The following is a 19424-nucleotide window of genomic DNA, read 5'->3' as shown; positions in this document are numbered from 1 at the left end:
CCCACCCCCCATGCCCCTCCAGCTCGAAGCTCACCTCCGCAGCCACGGCCTGGAGCCTGCAGCCCCCAGCCCCCGCCTGAGACCTGAGGAGAGCCTGGAGCCACCAGGCACCATGCAGGAATTGCTCGGCGCTCTGGAGCCGCTGCCTCCGGGGCCAGGGGACACAGGCGTGGGACCACCGAACTCGGAGGGCAAGGATCCTGCGGGTGCCTACCGCAGCCCCAGCCCACAGGGCACCAAGGCACCCCGGTTTGTGCCCCTGACCTCCATCTGCTTCCCTGACTCACTGCTCCAGGACGAGGAGCGCAGTTTCTTCCCCACCATGGAGGAGATGTTCGGAGGCGGGGCGGCCGACGACTACAGCAAGGCCGGACCTCCTGAGGACGAGGGCGATCCCCAGGCGGGCGCTGGGCCCCCTCCAGGCCCCCCTGCCTATGATCCCTATGGGCCCTACTGCCCAGGTCGGGCATCCGGAGCTGGGCCAGAGACACCAGGCCTGGGACTGGACCCCAAGAAGCCCCCGGAGCTGCCCTTCTGAGCCCAAGGGTGGCCTGACCTCGCCCATCTTCTGCTCTACCAAGCCAAAGAAGCTGCTCAAGACGTCGTCCTTCCACCTGCTGCGGCGCCGTGACCCGCCCTTCCAGACCCCCAAGAAGCTGTACGCCCAGGAGTATGAGTTCGAGGCCGATGAAGACAAGGCGGACGTGCCCGCCGACATCCGCCCCAACCCCCGCCGCCTGCCCGACCTGGTGTCCAGCTGCCGCTCCCGCCCTGCCCTCTCGCCTCTGGGGGACATCGACTTCTGCCCACCCAACCCAGGCCCCGATGGCCCCCGACGCCGAGGCCGCAAGCCCACCAAGGCCAAGCGCGACGGTCCTCCCCGGCCACGGGGAAGGCCCCGGATCCGCCCACTGGAGGGGCCTACCACAGCTGGGCCAGCCTCGGCCTCCACGCCCATGGACGGGGCCAAGAAACCAAGGGGCCGCGGCCGTGGCCGGGGCAGGAAGGCTGAGGAGGCAGGAGGCAGGCGGCTGGAGCCCCTGAAGCCACTTAAGGTGAGGGGGCCTGGCTCTCGTGTTCTCAGTCTTGGGGAAGGAAAGGACCGCGGCCACGTACGTGTGAGTGGGAGATGGCGTGTACAAGGCTGGGGAGGGAGAGGTAGCGTGACCCAGGGCTCCACCATGGCACGATCTGAAGGGAAGGGGCTTAGATCTTCAGGTTTTAGCATCCGTGTCCTAGTGGTCGAGCCATGGGCATAGGCCCTACATTCCCAGGAATTATGGGAGGAGAGTCTAGGGGTTACACTAGGCCATAAACGCAGGAAGTTAGAGTCCTGGGAACCAGCAGTTAGCGTAATGGCTATGTCTCTGGATTCCCACGTGGTCGGCCGCGGTTCGCATCCTGGACCTGGTGGCTTAAGAACTCTTGCCGGGCACGTGCGTGTGTGCCCAAGGTCCCGAGAGGAGAATGGAGGAGAAGGGATTGTGGCATGACCATCCCCCCTGGGGGGGTGATTTCTCGCTTTTTGTCTCTCTGTCTCTCTCTCTGGTGAGAATCTCTCCAGATTAGCGAAAATCTCTCTCAAAAAACAAACAAACAAACAAACAAACAAAATAACAAAGAAAGTGAGAGTCTTATGTTCCCGGCCTCCCAGGGAGGACTCTGGTCTTGTCAGCCTAGAATTTGAGAGGAGAGGTCTGTGGGTTTGAATTCTAAGGTTCTAGTCCGAGGGTCTCAGAATTTGTCTTCTGGGTCTTAAGGGAACAGTCTGGGCTGGGCCCTGCGTCTGAGAGAAGGAAGGGGAGCTGGGCCCGGGTCCTATGGCCTGGGGAGGAGGGCTGGGCTGGACTCGGGGCCCTGATCCCTCACCACCCTCATACTAGATCAAGCTGTCTGTGCCCAAGGCCGGCGAGGGTCTGGGAGCCTCATCGGGCGACACCATCTCGGGCCCCGACCACGGCAGCCTGGACTCGAGCCTGACGCGGGAGAAGATCGAGGCCAAGATCAAGGAGGTGGAGGAGAAGCAGCCGGAGATGAAGTCGGGCTTCATGGCCTCCTTCCTGGACTTCCTCAAGTCAGGCAAGCGCCACCCGCCGCTGTACCAGGCGGGCCTGACGCCTCCGCTCAGCCCCCCGAAGAGCGTGCCACCCTCCGTGCCAGCCCGAGGCCTGCAGCCCCAGCCCCCCACCGCCCCCACCATGCCACATCCCCCTCCCGCCGGCGCCTTCGGGCTGGGAGGTGCCCTGGAGGCGGCCGAGAGCGAAGGCCTGGGTCTGGGCTGCCCTTCCCCCTGCAAGCGGCTGGACGAGGAGCTGAAGCGGAACCTCGAGACGCTGCCTTCCTTCTCCTCCGATGAGGAGGACTCCGTGGCCAAGAACCGGGACCTGCAGGAGAGCATCTCCTCGGCCATCTCTGCCCTGGACGACCCGCCGCTGGCTGGGCCCAAGGACACCGCCACCCCCGACGGGCCGCCCTTGGCTACGGCGGCTGCAGTCCCGGGCCCGCCCCCTCTGCCAGGACTCCCCAATGCCAACAGCAACGGCACGCCCGGTGAGCTCTGGGCAGGTGGTCTCGGGTGGGGCAGGACCTTAAGCCGTGGTCAGCGGATACGGTTGTGCCGATCATGCTGTTTAAGGGATACCGGTTACACGGTAGCTGACAGACTGGCCTGTTGACAAAGGTGACCTCCTGATCCAGGGCACACCCGTGTTTTGAGAAAGGTGCAGCTTTCTCGGGTTTGTCCAGAGATTCTGAGGAGGATCACAAGGCCCAAGGTGGGCACCGGAGAATGCTGGAGGCAGGGCGGGTTCAGGTGATGGGGCCAGGTGATGGGTCCTGACGGGTTACAACTGGTGGGGTATAGGGAGTCGAGCTGTGAGAAGGCCCCAAGCGATTTGTGGAAGGGGCACAATCGGGCCTGGGGGCAGAGGGAGGCAGGAGGGCAGTGGGTCTTAGTGCAGGTCAGGAGGGAAAGGGGGGGGAGACAGCCTTCAGACATACTTGGAGGGGCTTCGTTGGGGAAGATGTTAGAGAATGGGGGAGGGGCTCTGGAGGAGGAACCTGGGTAAAGAACACCTGAGGCCATCCGGTGGCTTGGAGGTTTAGGTGCAGGATCGCACATGGCCGACTGCACTGTTTGAGTCCAGACCCTGCCGATTGAAACCTTGCTGGGTGTGTGTGCACGCGTGTCCAGAATCCTGAGAGGAGAGTGGAGGAGAAGGGATTGCAGTGCAGCCGTCCCTCCAAGGGGTGTTTTATCTTTGTTTAGAGCAAAAGACTAAAACGGGAGGGGAGGGGATGGGGGGTCTTAGGGGACGGAGAAGGCTTTGGGCTGTGAGAAGGGGACCGGGGAGTGAGGAAGGAGGGGTGAGGTTGGAGCTGAAAGGCAACAGAAAGATGAGATGCCGCGGGCTCCGGGCGGGTGCCAGGGTCACTGCAGCAGAGGGGCGTCGGGCGTGTCACCTTGGATAGACAGAGAGGCTCAGGAGGGCCCAGGGGCTCTGAGCAGTCTGAAGAGCAGGAACGCCTTTGGGGAGTGCAGGGGTCCAGAACACAGAGGCTGCCAGGAGCACCAGGAAGGCCTGACAGGCAGGGGCTCTAGTGATCCCCAGCTGGGTGAGCCCGCCACTTCAGGAGGAGGAGTCGCTGGGTGGAGGCCGAGGAGGCCTCCAGGAGAAGAGGAGAAAGCAGAGGCACGGGATGGTTTAGAAGCCGGGCAGGGCATCCAGAAAGGGGAGTAGGGGCCATTAGGGCTTTGAGGCTCCAAAGATGTTTGGGGATGGGAAGGGACACCAGGGAGCGAGACGGGATTCGGGGCTTCAGGAGCCCCGGGAGGGTCCTGGGGAGGGGCTTCGCTATGGCAGAAGGGCCACCGAGAACTCAGTGGCAAATGGGCACAGAAAGAGACGTGAGGAGCAGTGCGTGGCATCCAGACCTGACCATTTTTCTCTTCCCTAAGAACCCCCATTGCTGGAGGAGAAACCCCCACCCTCCCCGCCTCCCGCTCCAGCTCCTCAGCTGCCACCACCTCCGCCACCTGCACCCGCCCTGCCTTCACCACCTCCACCACCCCCGCCGGCCACAGCCCCGCCGCCCGCCCCTCCGGAGGAGCCTGCAGCCCCTTCTCCTGAGGAACCCGAGCCTCCGGATGCTAGGCCCCTGCACCTCGCCAAGAAGCAGGAGACGGCGGCCGTGTGCGGGGAGACGGACGAGGAGGCGGGTGAGAGCGGCGGGGAGGGCATCTTCCGGGAGCGGGACGAGTTCGTCATCCGTGCAGAGGACATCCCTTCCCTCAAGGTGAGTCCCGGCCTGGTCCGAAAGTCGGGCCTGATGCATTTGGTCCCTGGAGTGGTTACTGAGCACTTGCCGGATGATGGCCGTGTCGGCGCGCAGGGATGATCGTGGCTGAGACAGACTAGCAGCCATGGTGGAAGTGGCCAGTGGGCACAGCGGGCTCTTCGGGAGGTTGCAGCAGCTCTGCACAACCTCCAGGAGGTAACCTGCATGCACATGTACACTTAGTACTTACGTAAGGCCTAGCGCTGTGGCTCAGGGGTAACGCAGGGGCCTTGCAAGGTTGGCAACCTGCTGGCCGACCATGGGTTCATATCCCCACGTGGGCCTAGAAACATACTGGGTGTGCAGGCCTCAGACACCGAGGACTGAGGGCTGGGGAAGGGGTTGTGGGATGATGAGACGGTGTTGGGAAACTTCATGGGGCCAGCCAGTTGACGTGGTGGCTAAGACAGCTGGATCACACATGGCCCGTGGTGGTTCGAGTTCCGGCCCAGCAGCTCAGAAAACACCAGGCGTGTGCTCCCTAAATCCCCAAGGAAAATGAAGTAGGGATTGCAGTCATCCTCCCTGGGGATGCTTTCTCACTTTCCCTCTTTGTCTCTCCAGCAAGCACGTGTACCCTACAGCAGAACTAAATTATTCTTAAAGAGTTATTTTACTTTTAATTTAATTAAATTAATTAATTTATTTAAATGTGACCAGAAAGGGACAATGAGAGAGAGAAAGAGTAAAAGCGAGAAAGCAAGCTGCCAAGTTCAGGACTCGAACTGCCGTTGGCCATGTGGGAGTCCAGTATCCTCAATCAGCATGCCATCTGCTGGCCCCCGCAAAACTAAAAAATTCTAGTAACGAGGTAAGTGGGGAATGTCTGTCGTACATATCCCATGGTGGACGCTAGGGTTCAGTGACAGATGAGGCAGAGGAGGTCTTGGTCTTGGGAGCTTCTTTTTTTTTTTTAAAAGAATTACTTTATTTAACTTTATTTTAATTTGACCAGAGAGGGACAGAGCGAGGGAGAAAGGGAGAAAGCCAGCCGCCAGGTCTGGGACGAGAACCATGGTCGGCCATGTGGGAGTGCAGCGCCCTTGACCATCACTCCACCTGCTGGCCCCAAGGGAGCGTTTTTTTTTGTTTGTTTGTTTTTGTTTTTTTATGTTTTTGCCATAGGGCATGTGAGCTTGCTGGAGAGAGATGGTGAGAAACAGACAGTGAGATGGAAAGAGAGCAACCACACCCCAGCAGGGATGGCCACACTGCAGTCCCTTGACTGTTCTCCTTTCGGGATTTTGGGCACACACACACATGTGCCTGGCATGATTTTCAGGCTGCCAGGTCCAGGCTAACCTCTGTCAGCCACGTGGGAGCTCAGAGCCTTAACCGCTATGCCACCTCCTGGCCCCTGGGTAGCTTCCAGAGGAATGAGACAGGCCGAGAGACAGACCACTTGGTGGCTGATGCATCATGGTGGGAGCACAGACATCTCCGTAGCCTGCAGAGATGGCGCACCCGCAGCGCATGCACACGAGCTCTGGTCGTGCAGGGTGCTTGGCGTGAGCACCTCGGACACACCTTAGTACCCCGGTTACCCTCCTTCGGCCTACTGCTTGTTTTTGTGAATAAAGTTTTATTGACACACAGCCATGCTCATTCCTTTTCCTGCCACCTATGGCTGTTTTCCCATACAGTAATGAGAGCTGGGGTGGAGAGTTGGCCCGGAATGTTTCCGGACTGGCCTGTATGCAGTTTGCCAGCCTGTACTCTGCTACAGCTTGGGGTCAGAGGAGCCACGGGATGGGTGCTTGAGCCAGGCTAGGTGACTGACCGCAGGTGGTGGGGAATGCTTTGCTCAGGGCACGCGGGCGCCCAGCAGGTCAACAAGCTACTGTCACCCTGATGGCCCTGGAGGCCAAGGCCATTCTCTAATCACTGTCACTGACTGGTGAGATTACAGGGCTGGGCTAGCCCATGGCAGGGTGGTTAAGGTGGCCGGATCCCACAGGGCTGATCTCGCAGTTCAAGTCCCAGACCTGGTATCAGGAGAAAGAATTTGGGCACTCGTTGGGGCCAAAATCCCAAAGGGAGAGAGAAACGGAGCAGGGCCTGATCGTTCCCCACCAGGCGTTTCTTACTTTCTCTTCTGTAGGCGCGCACTCTCCAGTGAGTGTGCATGCTCTCTGACGAATCATTTTTTATAAAAAGGATTATTGGGCTGGGGGCCAGCAGGTGGTGTGGTGGTTAAGGACGCTGGACTCCTGCATGGCTGATTGTGGTTTGAGTTCCCCACCTGGCGGCTTGAAACTTGCACTGGGTGCGTGTGTGCGTGTGCCCAAAATCCATAGGAGATTGCAGGAGGAGGGATTGCAGTGTGTCCACCCCCCTGGGGGGGTGATTTTTCACTTCTCTCTTTGTCTCTCTGTGTCTCTGGTGTCTGTACATGCCCTATAGCAAAAATCCTCTCTTAAAGAGAGAGAGAGAAGCTGGGTCATGGACATGTACTGGGTCATCAGGAAAGCCATGACACACAAAAATGTCAGGAATTTCCCAATGACCCAGTAGTTCGACTCTTCAGCCCAACCCACCTGAAACACGCCGGGCACATGCGATGCTCAGGATCCAGCTGGCTGGAGCGCTGGAGGGCATCGTGGCATGACAGACTCTGCAGAGGCTTTCTCTCTCTGTCTCTGTCACGTGTGCACACCTGTGTGCTATCATGAGCATAGAAAAAAAAGACAGTAGCACCAGCGATTGGCCCTTGATGCACAAGATCATATCATTGAATCTCAGGTGGTGTTTCCTGAAGTGCAGGTGGAGAGATTGTGGGATGGAAAGATGTGGCTGTAAGGATAGTAACTAATAGTGTTTTGGGATATAAACCTAATGCAATTTTTTTTTTCTATTTTTGAAGAATTGTTTTATTATGAACCAGCAGTTAGCGTAATGGCTATGTCGCTAGACTCCCACGTAGTTGACCGCGGTTCACGTCCTGGACCTGGTGGCTTAAAACTCACGCCAGGCGCGTGTGTGTGCGTGCCCAAGATCCCGAGAGGAGAATGGAGAAGGGATTGCGGCCTGGCCATCCTCCCTGGGGGGTGATTTCTCGCTTTCTGTCTCTCTGTCTCTCTCTGTCTGGCGAGCACACGTGCCCTATAGCGAAAATCTCTCCAAAAGAGAAAAGAGAGAGGGACCAGCAGTTAGCGTAATGGCTATGTCGCTGGACTCCCACGTAGTCGACCGCGGTTCGCGTCTCGGACCCGGTGGCTTAAATCTCACGCCGGGCACGTGTGCGTGTGTGCCCAAGATCCCGAGAGGGGAATGGAGGAGAAGGGATTGCGGCGTGACCATCCCCCCTGGGGGATGATTTCTTGCTTTCTGTCTCTATGTCTCTCTCTGTCTGTCTGGCGAGTGCACACGCCCTATAGCGAAAATTCAAAACCTGATGGCTTGCTTTCTCATTTTCCCTTTCTCTTTCTCTGGTCAAATTAAAAAATAAATAATAATAACAAATGAAATGAAATAAATAATTATTTTTAAAAAGAGACCTTAAGAATTATTTTATTTGAAGCTAGCAGGTGGCATAGTGGTTAAGGTGCTGGATTCCTACATGGCCAGCCACGGTTTGCGTCCTGGACCTGGTGGCTTATGTTCTCACTTCCCTTCTCTCTCTCTCTCTCTGGTCAAATTAAAGAGTAATAATGGCAATTAAAAAAATAAATAAAGGGACCAGCAGTTAGCATAATGACTATGTTGCTGGACTCCCATGTAGTCGACCACGGTTCGTGTCCCGGACCTGGTGGCTTGAAACTCACGCCAGGTGCGTGTGCGTGCGTGCCCAAAATCCCAAGAGGAGAATGGAGGAGAAGAAGGGATTGCGGCGTGACCATCCCCCCTGGGGGAGGGAGTGATTTATCACTTTCTGTCTCTATGTCTTTCTGTCTGTCTGGCGAGTGCATGCGCCCTATAGCAAAAACCTCTAAAAAAATATTAAAAATAAATAAATAAAATAATTATTTTTTAAAGAAAGAATGATTTATTTAACTATTTACTTATTTAATTTGACCACAACAAGAAAGAGAGAGAGAGGTAGGGAGAGAGCAAGAGAGGAACTGAGAAAGCAAGCCACCAGGTCTGGAACTCAGACCACAGTCAGCCACGTGGGAGTCCAGTGTTCTTATCCTCCACACCACCTGCTGGCTCCCCTAATGCACTTTAAAAAGATACTTACTTGTTTGTTTATCGATTGTGACTTTCAGGCCGCCTGGTCCAAGACTTGAACCATGGTCGGCCCTGTTGGAGTCCAGTGCCTCAACCACTAGGCCACCTGCCGGCCCCAAACCAAACTCACTTTCTTGTTTTTCGTCCGTTGTTGTGGGATAGAATAGCATCATGGAGCCGTGTGTCCCCAGGACTCAGTCTCCACTGTCACCTCCCAGTGCTTCCCGCACCTTACCCTGCTACCCCGGGAGCATATCTCTCAGCCTTACCGTGGTGGCGTCTCTCTTTTTGTTGTTGTTTAGGAGCGAGTTTTGCCTTTACGGGTGCATGCTCTCGCCAGAAAGAGACACGGAGAGACGGAAAGTGAGAAAGCACCCCCGGAGAGATGACCACGCCGCAGTCCCTTCTCCTCCATTCTCGTCTCTGAATTTGGGGAACACATGTATACGCACCTGGCATGAGTTGCTAGAACTGGCTGGCCATGTGGGAGTCCAGCGCCTTAACCACTACGCCACCCACTGGCCTCCATGGTGTCACTTGAGCGTGATTTCGTTACGTACAAAAGAACATTCCCGGCCAGCCACAGCGTTGTGTGCAGTGGGTGCTGCTGTGGAGGAGCTCACAGCCCTGGTTCTAGTCCCGGCCCCCCCTAGAAAGCCAGGTGTGACGGCACGTGCACCTGTCCGGAGGCTGAGGCTGAGGGTCAGGGTTCCTGGCTAGCATAGCACGTGGTGGCTGGGGCCTGTGGCCCAGCAGCTCTGGAGGCTGAGGGAGGAGGAATGCAACACGGTGAGGCCAAACCAAGGGACGTTCGTCAGAGCTTTCCGTGTGTGTGCCTTCATTTCGCCTTCCGATTCCTGAGGCTGACTGAGCCCTCAGCGTGGGCCAGGCGAGGAAGGTGTTGAACGAGTTGTTGGCGGACATGTCTGCTACCTTCTCTGGACCAGCCATGGTCTGACCCCAGCAGCTAGGAAGACACAGTGGGAGCATGGGTGCTCCAGAGACAGAGAAGGGGTGTGGTCACACACATTGGGGGTGCCTTCTTCTCTCTCTCCCTCTCTCTTTGGCAAACGCATGTGCCTTCTGGCAAAATTAAAAAGAAAAAATAATCCTCCTTCCCACAGGGCACCACAGTCAGAATTTGATTTAGTTTTCCTTATTTTATCTTTTTTTTTTTTTTTTAAGAATTATTTTATTTAACTTTACTTACTTATTTGCTTTTTTTCCTTATTCTTTTTCTTTTTTTGGAGAAATTTCTGCCATAGGGCACATGTGCTTGCCAGAAAGACAGAGAAATCATCCCCAAGAAGAATGGCCATGCCGCATTCCCTTCTCCTCCATTCTCCTCTCGGGATCTTGGGCACGCACGCACACACACCCGGCGTGAGTTTAAGCCACCAGGTCCGGGACTTGAACCACGGTTGACTACATGGGAGTCCAGTGACATAGCCATTATACCAACTATTGGTCCCATATTTGCTGTTTTTTGTTTTCCTTTCATATTTGCTTATTTTCATTTGACCACATGGGGACAGAGTGTGAAAGAGTAAGTAAGTGAGAAAGCAAGCTTCCAGGGCTGGGACTTGAACCACGGTCGACTGTGTGGGAGTCCAGTATCCTTAACCACCACACCACCTGCTGGCTCCTCCTCATTTTATCTTCTTAGTCATGGTAACATCTGTACTGTGAAGTTTATCAGTGTGCCCACTTTTACGTGAGCCATTTGGTGGTCTTGAGCAGATTCACAATTTATTCTCGCTTCGCTCACCTCCCAAGGGCTCTCTTTAGGTTTTTGCCATAGGGCGTGTGCGCTTGCCAGAGAGACAGAGAAAGGGGAGGTGAGAAATCACAGCCCCCATCCCCTGGGGCATGGCCACGCCGCTGCCCCTTCTTTATTCGTAGCATTTTGGGCACACATACATGCCCAGAGTGTTTTTCAAGCCGCCAGATCTGGAACTTGAACATGGAGTCATCGTGTGAAATCCAGGGCCGCGACCCCCACGCCACCTGCTGGCCATCCACGTTCTTTTGGGTCATCAGGAAAGTCTTAACACATTGGGTTTTGTTTGTTTGTTTGTTTTTTCATTGTTTTTATTACTTAATTGTATTCATTATCATTGTTGTTTTTTTTAAAGAGGTTTTTGCTATAGGGCGCATGTGCTTGCCAGACAGAGACAGAGAGACAGAAAGCAAGAAATCACCCCCCAGGGGGGATGGCCACGCCGCAATCCCTTCTCCTCCATTCTCCTCTCGGGATCTTGGGCATGCACGCACACATGCCTGGCATGAGTTTAAGCCACTGGATATGGGACGCTAACCGCGGTCGACTACGTGGGAGTCCAGCGACATAGCCATTACTCCAACTGCTGGACCCATCATCTCAGGATCTTAATTAACTATGTCAAACATCTGTGTCTATTAATTCAAGTATATTTTATATATGACAGAAAGTTACATCTTTCATTTTGTGAATTCAACAGGTATGAGATGTTCTCATCTCTGTTCTAAAAACTACCTTATGAACACACAGGGGCACCCACTTGGCATCATGATAAAATGCAACCGGGTAGTTCCAACACAAAAGACTTACCAAACACTAATACAGAGAACTAGAATACGTAAATAAGGATCACACGATGCTGAAATCAGAAGGAGCTGGTACATCTGACAATATTTTCAAAAGACTGGAAATAGACCTTTAAGGTCTTCAAAAGAAACCCATGAAAGTTCCAAAGTAGCACAATTAGTATGAGGCCTATCTTCTTGCTTTCAACAAAGGAGAGAAAGTACATTTTGGGTGAATGAAAGACATAAATAACACAGATAAATAAGCTTTCAAAATTTAAGAGAAAGAAAAAAGACACTAGAAAGGTATGGATCACCAGATTAAAGTTATAGTTACTGTGGTCAAAACCATATAAAAATAAAGATGACAGTCATCATTTCACCAATTAAATGGAGTGTAATGTGCCTAGAATTGTGTCTGTTTAACAGGAGAAAATGTATTTCAGTGATGCTATCTGATTTTTTTAAAAAGCCACCACTGACATCACTCATAAATATCCTAGAATTTCTGTCCTACAGGAATTTCACCTTTTTTATTTGGTTTGGCCATTGGATGTGCACACTCACCAGAAAGAGACAGACAGAGGGAGGGAGAGAGAAGGGGGTAGGCAATGAGAAATCATCCCACCACCCCAGAGGGACGGCTCCCACGGTCGACTGTGTGGGAGTCCAGTATCCTTAACCACCACACCACCTGCTGGCTCCTCCTCATTTTATCTTCTTAGTCATGGTAACATCTGTACTGTGAAGTTTATCAGTGTGCCCACTTTTACGTGAGCCATTTGGTGGTCTTGAGCAGATTCACAATTTATTCTCGCTTCGCTCACCTCCAAGGGCTCTCTTTAGGTTTTTGCCATAGGGCGTGTGCGCTTGCCAGAGAGACAGAGAAAGGGGAGGTGAGAAATCACAGCCCCCATCCCCTGGGGCATGGCCACGCCGCTGCCCCTTCTTTATTCGTAGCATTTTGGGCACACATACATGCCCAGAGTGTTTTTCAAGCCACCAGATCTGGAACTTGAACATGGAGTCATCGTGTGAAATCCAGGGCCGCGACCCCCACGCCACCTGCTGGCCATCCACGTTCTTTTGGGTCATCAGGAAAGTCTTAACACATTGGGTTTTGTTTGTTTGTTTGTTTTTTCATTGTTTTTATTACTTAATTGTATTCATTATCATTGTTGTTTTTTTTAAAGAGGTTTTTGCTATAGGGCGCATGTGCTTGCCAGACAGAGACAGAGAGACAGAAAGCAAGAAATCACCCCCCAGGGGGGATGGCCACGCCGCAATCCCTTCTCCTCCATTCTCCTCTCGGGATCTTGGGCATGCACGCACACATGCCTGGCATGAGTTTAAGACACTGGATATGGGACGCTAACCGCGGTCGACTACGTGGGAGTCCAGCGACATAGCCATTACTCCAACTGCTGGTTCCCTATCATTCTTATTTCTTAATTTGACCAGAGACAGAGAGGGAAAGTGAGAAAGCAAGCCACTAGGTCCAGGACTGAACTGCAGTCAGCCGTGTGGGAGTCCAGCACCTTGACCAGCATGCCACCTCGGGCCCGTGTGGCCCTTTTTTGCATAGAAAAGCACAGAACAATACATTGTGACAACCTGGTACCTTTGTGATCGTCTGTGCTGCCAGGGCTGCTGTTCTGTGTAGAAGGAAAGTCAGGCTCACGGGCCGAGTCCTTCCTCGGGGATGCAGATGAGCCGAGATGCAGAGAGCCTCCCAGGCTGTCAGCTTGGGTCCGCACCGGCTCCTGTGCTGCAGGGCAGACCCCGCCGCTCACTGTGTATGTCTGGTCCGACACCGGCCATGAATGTGGCTGCCCTGCAAGTGCCTGGCACTGGGCGCAGTGACCGAGACTCTGGGCAGAGACCTCCACTGTCCCCACTTTACAGGCGGGGAAGCTCATTCATAGAGTTGGCAGTGGGGGCTGAGCTGGGGCTGGAGCCAGGCTTCTGACCCCATCTCCCAGCTGGCATGGGGCAGGGAGGCACCCGCCGAGGACTCGGCTTAAAATACAACCCTGTGTGCACTGCGGCAGGGGCACAGCCCAGTCCTCGAGCTCACGCAGATGTCAGGGACGCCCCGCAGGCCCAGAACAGGGCAGGCTGGCGGTGTAGGTGCATTCCGCTCGGGCCCGGGTGGTGCAGCGGTAATGCAGCTCTGAGTTCGACCCACGTAGAAGGCTCTGGGTCACATCCAGAGACCGACCTGAACACACTAGTTGCACATGGGCCCTTGATCTGCGGGTGCACCATAGTGTGAAGATCTGTTCTCTCTCTTTCTTCTCATAGAAGAAAAACATTTCACATAAGTAAAAACAGGGGCCAGCAGATAGAATGGTGGTTAGTGCGCTTGATCTCACATGGCCAACTGCGCGGTTCAAGTCCCAGACCCAGAGACTTGAAAATACACTGGGCATGTGTGCATGCATGTATGCCCAACATCCCTAGAGAAGAATGGAGGAAGGATTGCGGGTGGCCTTTCCCTCCTGGGGCTTATTTCTCACTTTCCCTCTCTCTGTCACTGTCTGTCTATCTATCTGTCTCTGTCTCTCTCCAGTGAGCACATGCACCACATAGCACAAATGTAAAATCAAATAAGTAGGGACCAGCAAATGGTGTAATGGCTATGTCACTGGACTCCCATGTAGTCGACCGTGGTTCAAGTCCCGGACCCAGTGGCTTAAACTCACGCCGGGCGCATGTGCATGCGTGCCCAAGATCCCGAGAGGAGAATGGAGGAGAAGGGATTGCAGCATGGCCACCCCCGGCGGGTGTGATTTCTCGCTGTCTCTCTGTCTCTGGTGAGCGTATGTGCCCTACAGCAAAAAAACCTCTCAAAGAAAGAAAGAAAGAAAGGAAGAAAGAAAGAAGTGAATAGCTGTGCCAGGTGTGTGCGCGTCTGCATGTGCGTGTGGCCCGGATCCTGGCCGACTAGGATGGCTGCTGGGGTGGAGTACGGTGTGAGACCCTGTTGAGGGTGTTTATCTTTTCTCTCTCCTTCATCACAAGTAAATGGAATTTTCTTAAAAGCCCACCTTGGTACCAGCAGGTGGCGTAACGTGTACATTGCTGGACTCCCATGTAGTCGACCGCAGTTCAAGTCCCGGAGTCAGCGGCTTAAAACACCGGCCAGGCACATGTGCATACTTGTCCCAAATCCTGAGAGGAAAATAGAGGAATAGGAATTGTGGTGTAGACGTCCCTCCAGGGGATGATTTCTCACTTTCTGTCTCCCTATCTCTCCAGCAAGTGTGTGCACCCTGTAACAAAAATCTCTCAAAAACAAACAAGGGAAAGCCTTGCTTTAGGGGCCAGCAGGTGACGTGGTGGCCAAGGTGCTGGACTCCAACACGGCGGGTGAACCACTGTTCAAAATCCAGACCAGGCAACCTGCCAATCACACTGGGCCCGCGTGTGTGCCCACAATCCAAGGACGAGAGTGAGGAGATGAGATGGCGGTGTGGCCGTTCCCTGCGGGTCATTTCTTCCTTTCCCTCTCTCTCAGGCATACACACCCTATGGCAAAAAGGAAGTCCAGCTTTGGAGTTATCTCACTGGCTCAAATCTGCCACTTTGGAGCCGGGCTGGTGCTGAACCTTTCGGAGCCTGGTTCCTGTACCGTAAAATGTGTCTGCACTGGGCCCCCACAGTGCAGTGAGACTCTGGCACTGTGGGCCTGGCCGCTCCGCTCTCCCCTGCCAGGTGCTGCCAGAGGGACCTGGCCCTGACCTCGGGCAGGTCATTGTCCAGAGCTTGGCAAACCTCTGTGAAGGGCCAGGTCATATTTTGGGCTTTGCAGTCATGTGTGGTCTCCATCATGTGCTCTTAGCTGTTAGGTTTGATTGTGTCTTGGTTTTTCACGTTTTTGCTATAGGGCACGTGGGTTCGCTGGAGAGAGATAGAGAGTTTCAGAAACTACGAAGCCACCCCTTGTTGGGACAGCTACAGTGGAGTCCCTCTCCTTCTCTTTCAAGCTGCTGGGACTTGGGGCACCATGCACATGCCCAGTGATGTGAGAGCAGCCTGATCCCACATGGTTCGAATCCCAGACCCGGTGCCTGGAAAATGAGCCAGGTGGCCAGCAGGTCGTGTGGGAGTTAGAGCGCTGGATCCTTCGTGGCCAGTCGCTGTTCAAGTCCCAGACCCGACGGCTTGAAAGTGATGCTGGGCAGGTGTGTGTACATGCCCCAAATCTCGAGAATAGAATGGAGGAGAAGAGATTGCGGCATGGCCATCCCCCCATGGGGTGGGTTCTTAAACACGTGGTGAGCACATGTACGTGTGTTCCCAAACCTCCCGGAGGAGGAAGGGGAGGGCTGGTGGTGTGATTGTGCCCTGCCGGGCGGCGACCCCCCCCTCTCTGTTGCTTGGTCTTTCCCTGATGCGTGTTTGGGCCTTCTCACAATTAGTTTTTTTTAAAAAGTATAAAGTAAATTTATTTTTTAAGAATTATTTTATTTAACTTTATTTATTTATTTTAATTTGTCCAGAAAGGGAGGGAAAATGAGAAAGCAAGCCACCAGGTCGAGGACATGAACGGTGGTCAGCCATGTGAGTCCAGCGCCTCTAGCACCAAGCCACATGCTGGCCCCTAAAGTAAACCTTAACGGTACCAGCGGATGGCGAAAAGATTCTGTCGCTGAACTCCCACATGGTGGACTGCAGTATAAGTTCCAGACTTGGCGACTTGAAACTCACACTAGGTGTGCATGTGCGTGCGTGCCCAAGATCCTGAGAGGAGAATGGAAGAGAAAGGATTGCAGCGTGGCCGTCCCCCCGGGGGTGATTTCTCACTCTCTCTCTCTGTCTCTCTGTTATAGCAAAATTCTCTCTCTTAAAAAACAAAATGATTATTAAGAGGGCAGCCAGGGACCAGCACGTGGCGTGGTAGTTAAGGCACTGGCCGCCCACGTGGCCACCCGCAGGCGGGCTCCTAGACCTGACAGCTTGCTTTCTCTCAGCTCACCTTCTCTTTTTCTCCCACTCATTCTCTCTTTTTCTGTCTCTCTTTGGTGAGCACATGTGCCTTCTAGCAATTTGAAATTAATAATGATGATGATAAATAAAATTAAATTAATAATTCTAAAGGAAGATTTTTTCAAGAATCGTTTTATTTATTTTAATTTGACCAGAGAGAGACAGAGTGAGAGAGACAGAATGAGAGAGACAGAATGAGAGAGACAGAAAGTGAGAAAGCAAACCACCAGGTCCAGTACTTGAACCATGTCTGGCCATATAGGAGTCCAGCGCCCTTAACCATCACACCACTGGCCAGCCTGAGAAACTATTTCTTTTTAAGAATTATTTTATTTATTTATTTATTTTAATTTGACCAAGGAGGAACAGAGTGAGAGAGAGATAGAAAGTGAGAAAGCAAGCTGCCAAGTCCGGGACTCAAACTGTGGTCAGTCATGTTGGAGTCCAGCACCCTTAACCATCACGCCACTTGCTGGCCCCACCAAGAAATATTCTTTTAAAAAGATGTCAGCCAGTGGCATGGTGGTTAAGGTGGCCAGGTCCCTTATGACTGGCCGCATGATTCAAGTCTCAGTCCTGGTGATGCCAGTGCGTGCATACGTGCTCAAAATCCTAAGAGGAGGGAGCAATGGAAGAGAAGGGATTGCACTGTGGCCATACCCCTTCGAGGGGCTCTCTGTCTCTGGCGAGCCCAGGTACCCTCTGGCAACTGGGGAAACACACACACAAACCCACACACACGGAAAGAAAGGAAGAACATAGAATTACACCAGCCAGTTCGAGGGCTTAGGAGCCACATCTGGGGAGGTGCTGATGGGATGGTGCCGAACTGACCCTTCCTCAGCTTCCTTGCCTGGAAAGTGAGGGTGCTAATACTAGCTACCGATTTTTCCGGCTGTTGTGAGAACTGAGTCAGGGGTTAGTTTATAGGGTGGAGAAGAATGTGGGGAAAGAGGGGCCGTCCAGACAGGGAACAGCTGGTGCGAAGGCCCGCGGGGAGGCCTGTGATGTGCAGGGACACGAGGCCTGGGGCAGCTGGACCGTGAACGCTCAGCCTGGACGGTGGGCAGGTCCCAGTCACATGGGGGTTCTGGTGTGGGCCAAGGTCAGTGGGTGCCGCTGAAGACTTTGGGCTCTGCATGTTACTAGGGCTCCTGGCCGGCGTAGAGATGGGGAGGTGTCCAGGCCCGGACCATAGCCAGTCTGTAGCCTCTGTCAAGCGAGTCATTCCTCGCTACCGGCACCCTCGGCTGTCTCATTAAATGCCGAGCCTGGCTTAGGCTCTGCAACGCAGGTCTTAACTTGTCTCAGTTCGAATTCTCAGGAGAGAATCCGATTGGTCAGCCCAGCACTGGGTCAGAGGTTTGCCTAGTGATTCACTGCCTTAGGTCAGGTCTCCTAGCCCGAGTGGCTTCCCTTGTGTAGTGGCTGTGGGTAGGACAGCCTTTCCCCAGAACCTGAAATGGAGATGATTAACAGGAGGGTGGAGCTTGGGGACTGCCCCCTGCTGATTGGGGAAGGAGGATGCAAGGGATCAGGCCTAATGACCATGGTGGGAATCCTGGGAGGAGGAGGGATTTGAGCGAAGATGCCTTGCCCAGTTGGGAAGTGGCAAGCCTGGCCCCAGCTAAGAAAATCTACAGGTTCCTCAGAGGAGGCCAATGGAGTGCAAGTGTCTCCCCTCTTGGGGGGATGCCCTGGTAGCTTCTTGGGAGATATGTAAGAACCGGAACTATTCATGAGAAAGAAAAGACACCCCTCAGGACCAGCAGTTAGTATAATGGCTGTATTGCTGGAGTCCCATGTAGTTGACTGTGGTTCGAGTCCCGTACCCGGTGGCTTAAACTCATGCTGGGCGCGTGTGCGTGCGTGCCCGAGATCCTGAGAAGAGAATGGAGGAGAAGGGATTGTGGTGTGGCCATTCCCCCTGGGGGTGATTTCTCGCTTTCTGTCTCTGTCTGTCTCTGTCTTTCTGGCGAGTGCACGCACCCTATAGCAAAAATTATCTCTGATAAAAAAAGAAAGAAAAGTCACCCCTTGTGCAGGGTTCCCATGGGTGCAAATGCTTGGGACTTGGAAAATATGGAGCTTATCTGCTGAGCTTTGAGGGGTGTCCTACTGGGTGGGGTGCAGGAAACGCAGAAGGGGCTAAGACTGTCTGTCTATACTGGGCTGAGGAGTCGGCCCTGGGGCCAGTGGAGGGTTTCGGAGCAGGGCAGAGTGTGGTCTGCAGTGCACTTTTCTATCCTCGGGCCTCTGACCCGGTCCCCAAGGATACCAGGAGGGAGAACTGAGGAGTGTGTGGCTGCTTGAAGGAGAGAACTGAGGCTCCAGACGCCTGCATCTCTGTCTCAGCCTGCTTCACCCTCTTGTGAGGCTTTGGACAGCATCCTTCCTGGATCTCATCTTCAGGTCTTCACAACCTCCTCTTCTTTTCTTAAGAGTTACTCATTTAATTTAATTAATTAATTAATTAGTTAATTTTGGAGAGGTTTTTGCCATAGAGCGCATGTGCTCGCCAAAAAGAGAGAGAAACAGAGATAGAAAGTGAGAAATCATTCTGGGGGGTGGGGAGGGGATGGCCACACCGCAATCTCTTTTCTTCCACTCTCCTCTGGGGATCTTGGGCACGCATGCACACGTGCCCAGCGTGAGTTTAAGCCACTGGGTTCGGGACTCGAACCGCTGTCGACTACATGGGAGTCCAGCAACATAGCCATTATGCCAACTGCTGGTCCTTCATTTAATTATTTTCAAATTTGCTACAGGGCATGTGCACTCACCCGAGAGAGAAGTAGAGAGAGGGAAGGTGAGAAAGCAAGTTGCCAGGTACAGAGCCTGAACAGTGGTCGGCCATGTGGGAGTCCAGCACCTTAACCACCACTTCCTGCTGGCCCCCATAACCTCTTCTTTCTGCCCTCCCCTTCCCCTTCTGCCTGGCTAATTTGAGTCAGATAAAATCGTGTGTGTGACAGCAATTTTTCCAGGGGCCACCTGTAACAAAGAGGTTAAGGCAGCTGGATTCCACTGCTCAGTTACAGTCCTGGACCCAGTAGCTTGAAAAACATACCAGGCCTGAGCGTGTGTGTAAAAAAATAATCTGAGAGGAGACTGGAGGAGAGGGGGTTACGATGTGGCCATCCCCCAGGGGATGATTTCTCTCTCCAGTGAGCGCGCGCTCCCGATAGCAAACTATATATTTATTTAGTTATTTGGAGAGGTTTTTGCTATAGGCCATGTGCAGTCACCAGAAAGAGAGAGAGAGACAGAAAGCAAGAAATCACCCCCCAGGGGGGATGGCCACGCCGCAATCCCTTCTCCTCCATTCTCCTCTCGGGATCTTGGGCACGCACGCACAC

The 19424-nt window shown here is 53.7% G+C and overlaps 1 protein-coding gene across 1 annotated transcript in view; it reads left to right on the top strand.

The window, feature by feature from the left end:
* PRR12 (proline rich 12) overlaps positions 1-19424 on the top strand; it is a gene marked incomplete at its 5' end in the record, with an annotated part of 42042 nt that overhangs the window by 5017 nt on the left and 17601 nt on the right. Inside the window, 4 exon segments of the mRNA XM_027776458.1 lie at positions 1-531; positions 533-1055; positions 1884-2550; positions 3959-4296. The exon segment at positions 1-531 is cut by the window's left edge and continues 77 nt beyond it. Of these exon segments, the coding sequence (XP_027632259.1) occupies positions 1-531; positions 533-1055; positions 1884-2550; positions 3959-4296 (2059 nt within the window).

Source organism: Tupaia chinensis, unplaced genomic scaffold, assembly GCF_000334495.1.
Source record: "Tupaia chinensis unplaced genomic scaffold, TupChi_1.0 Scaffold000673_1, whole genome shotgun sequence".
NCBI lineage: Eukaryota > Metazoa > Chordata > Mammalia > Scandentia > Tupaiidae > Tupaia > Tupaia belangeri.
Note: the sequence above shows the minus strand (reverse complement) of the source record. Positions and strands in the feature narration are given on the sequence as shown.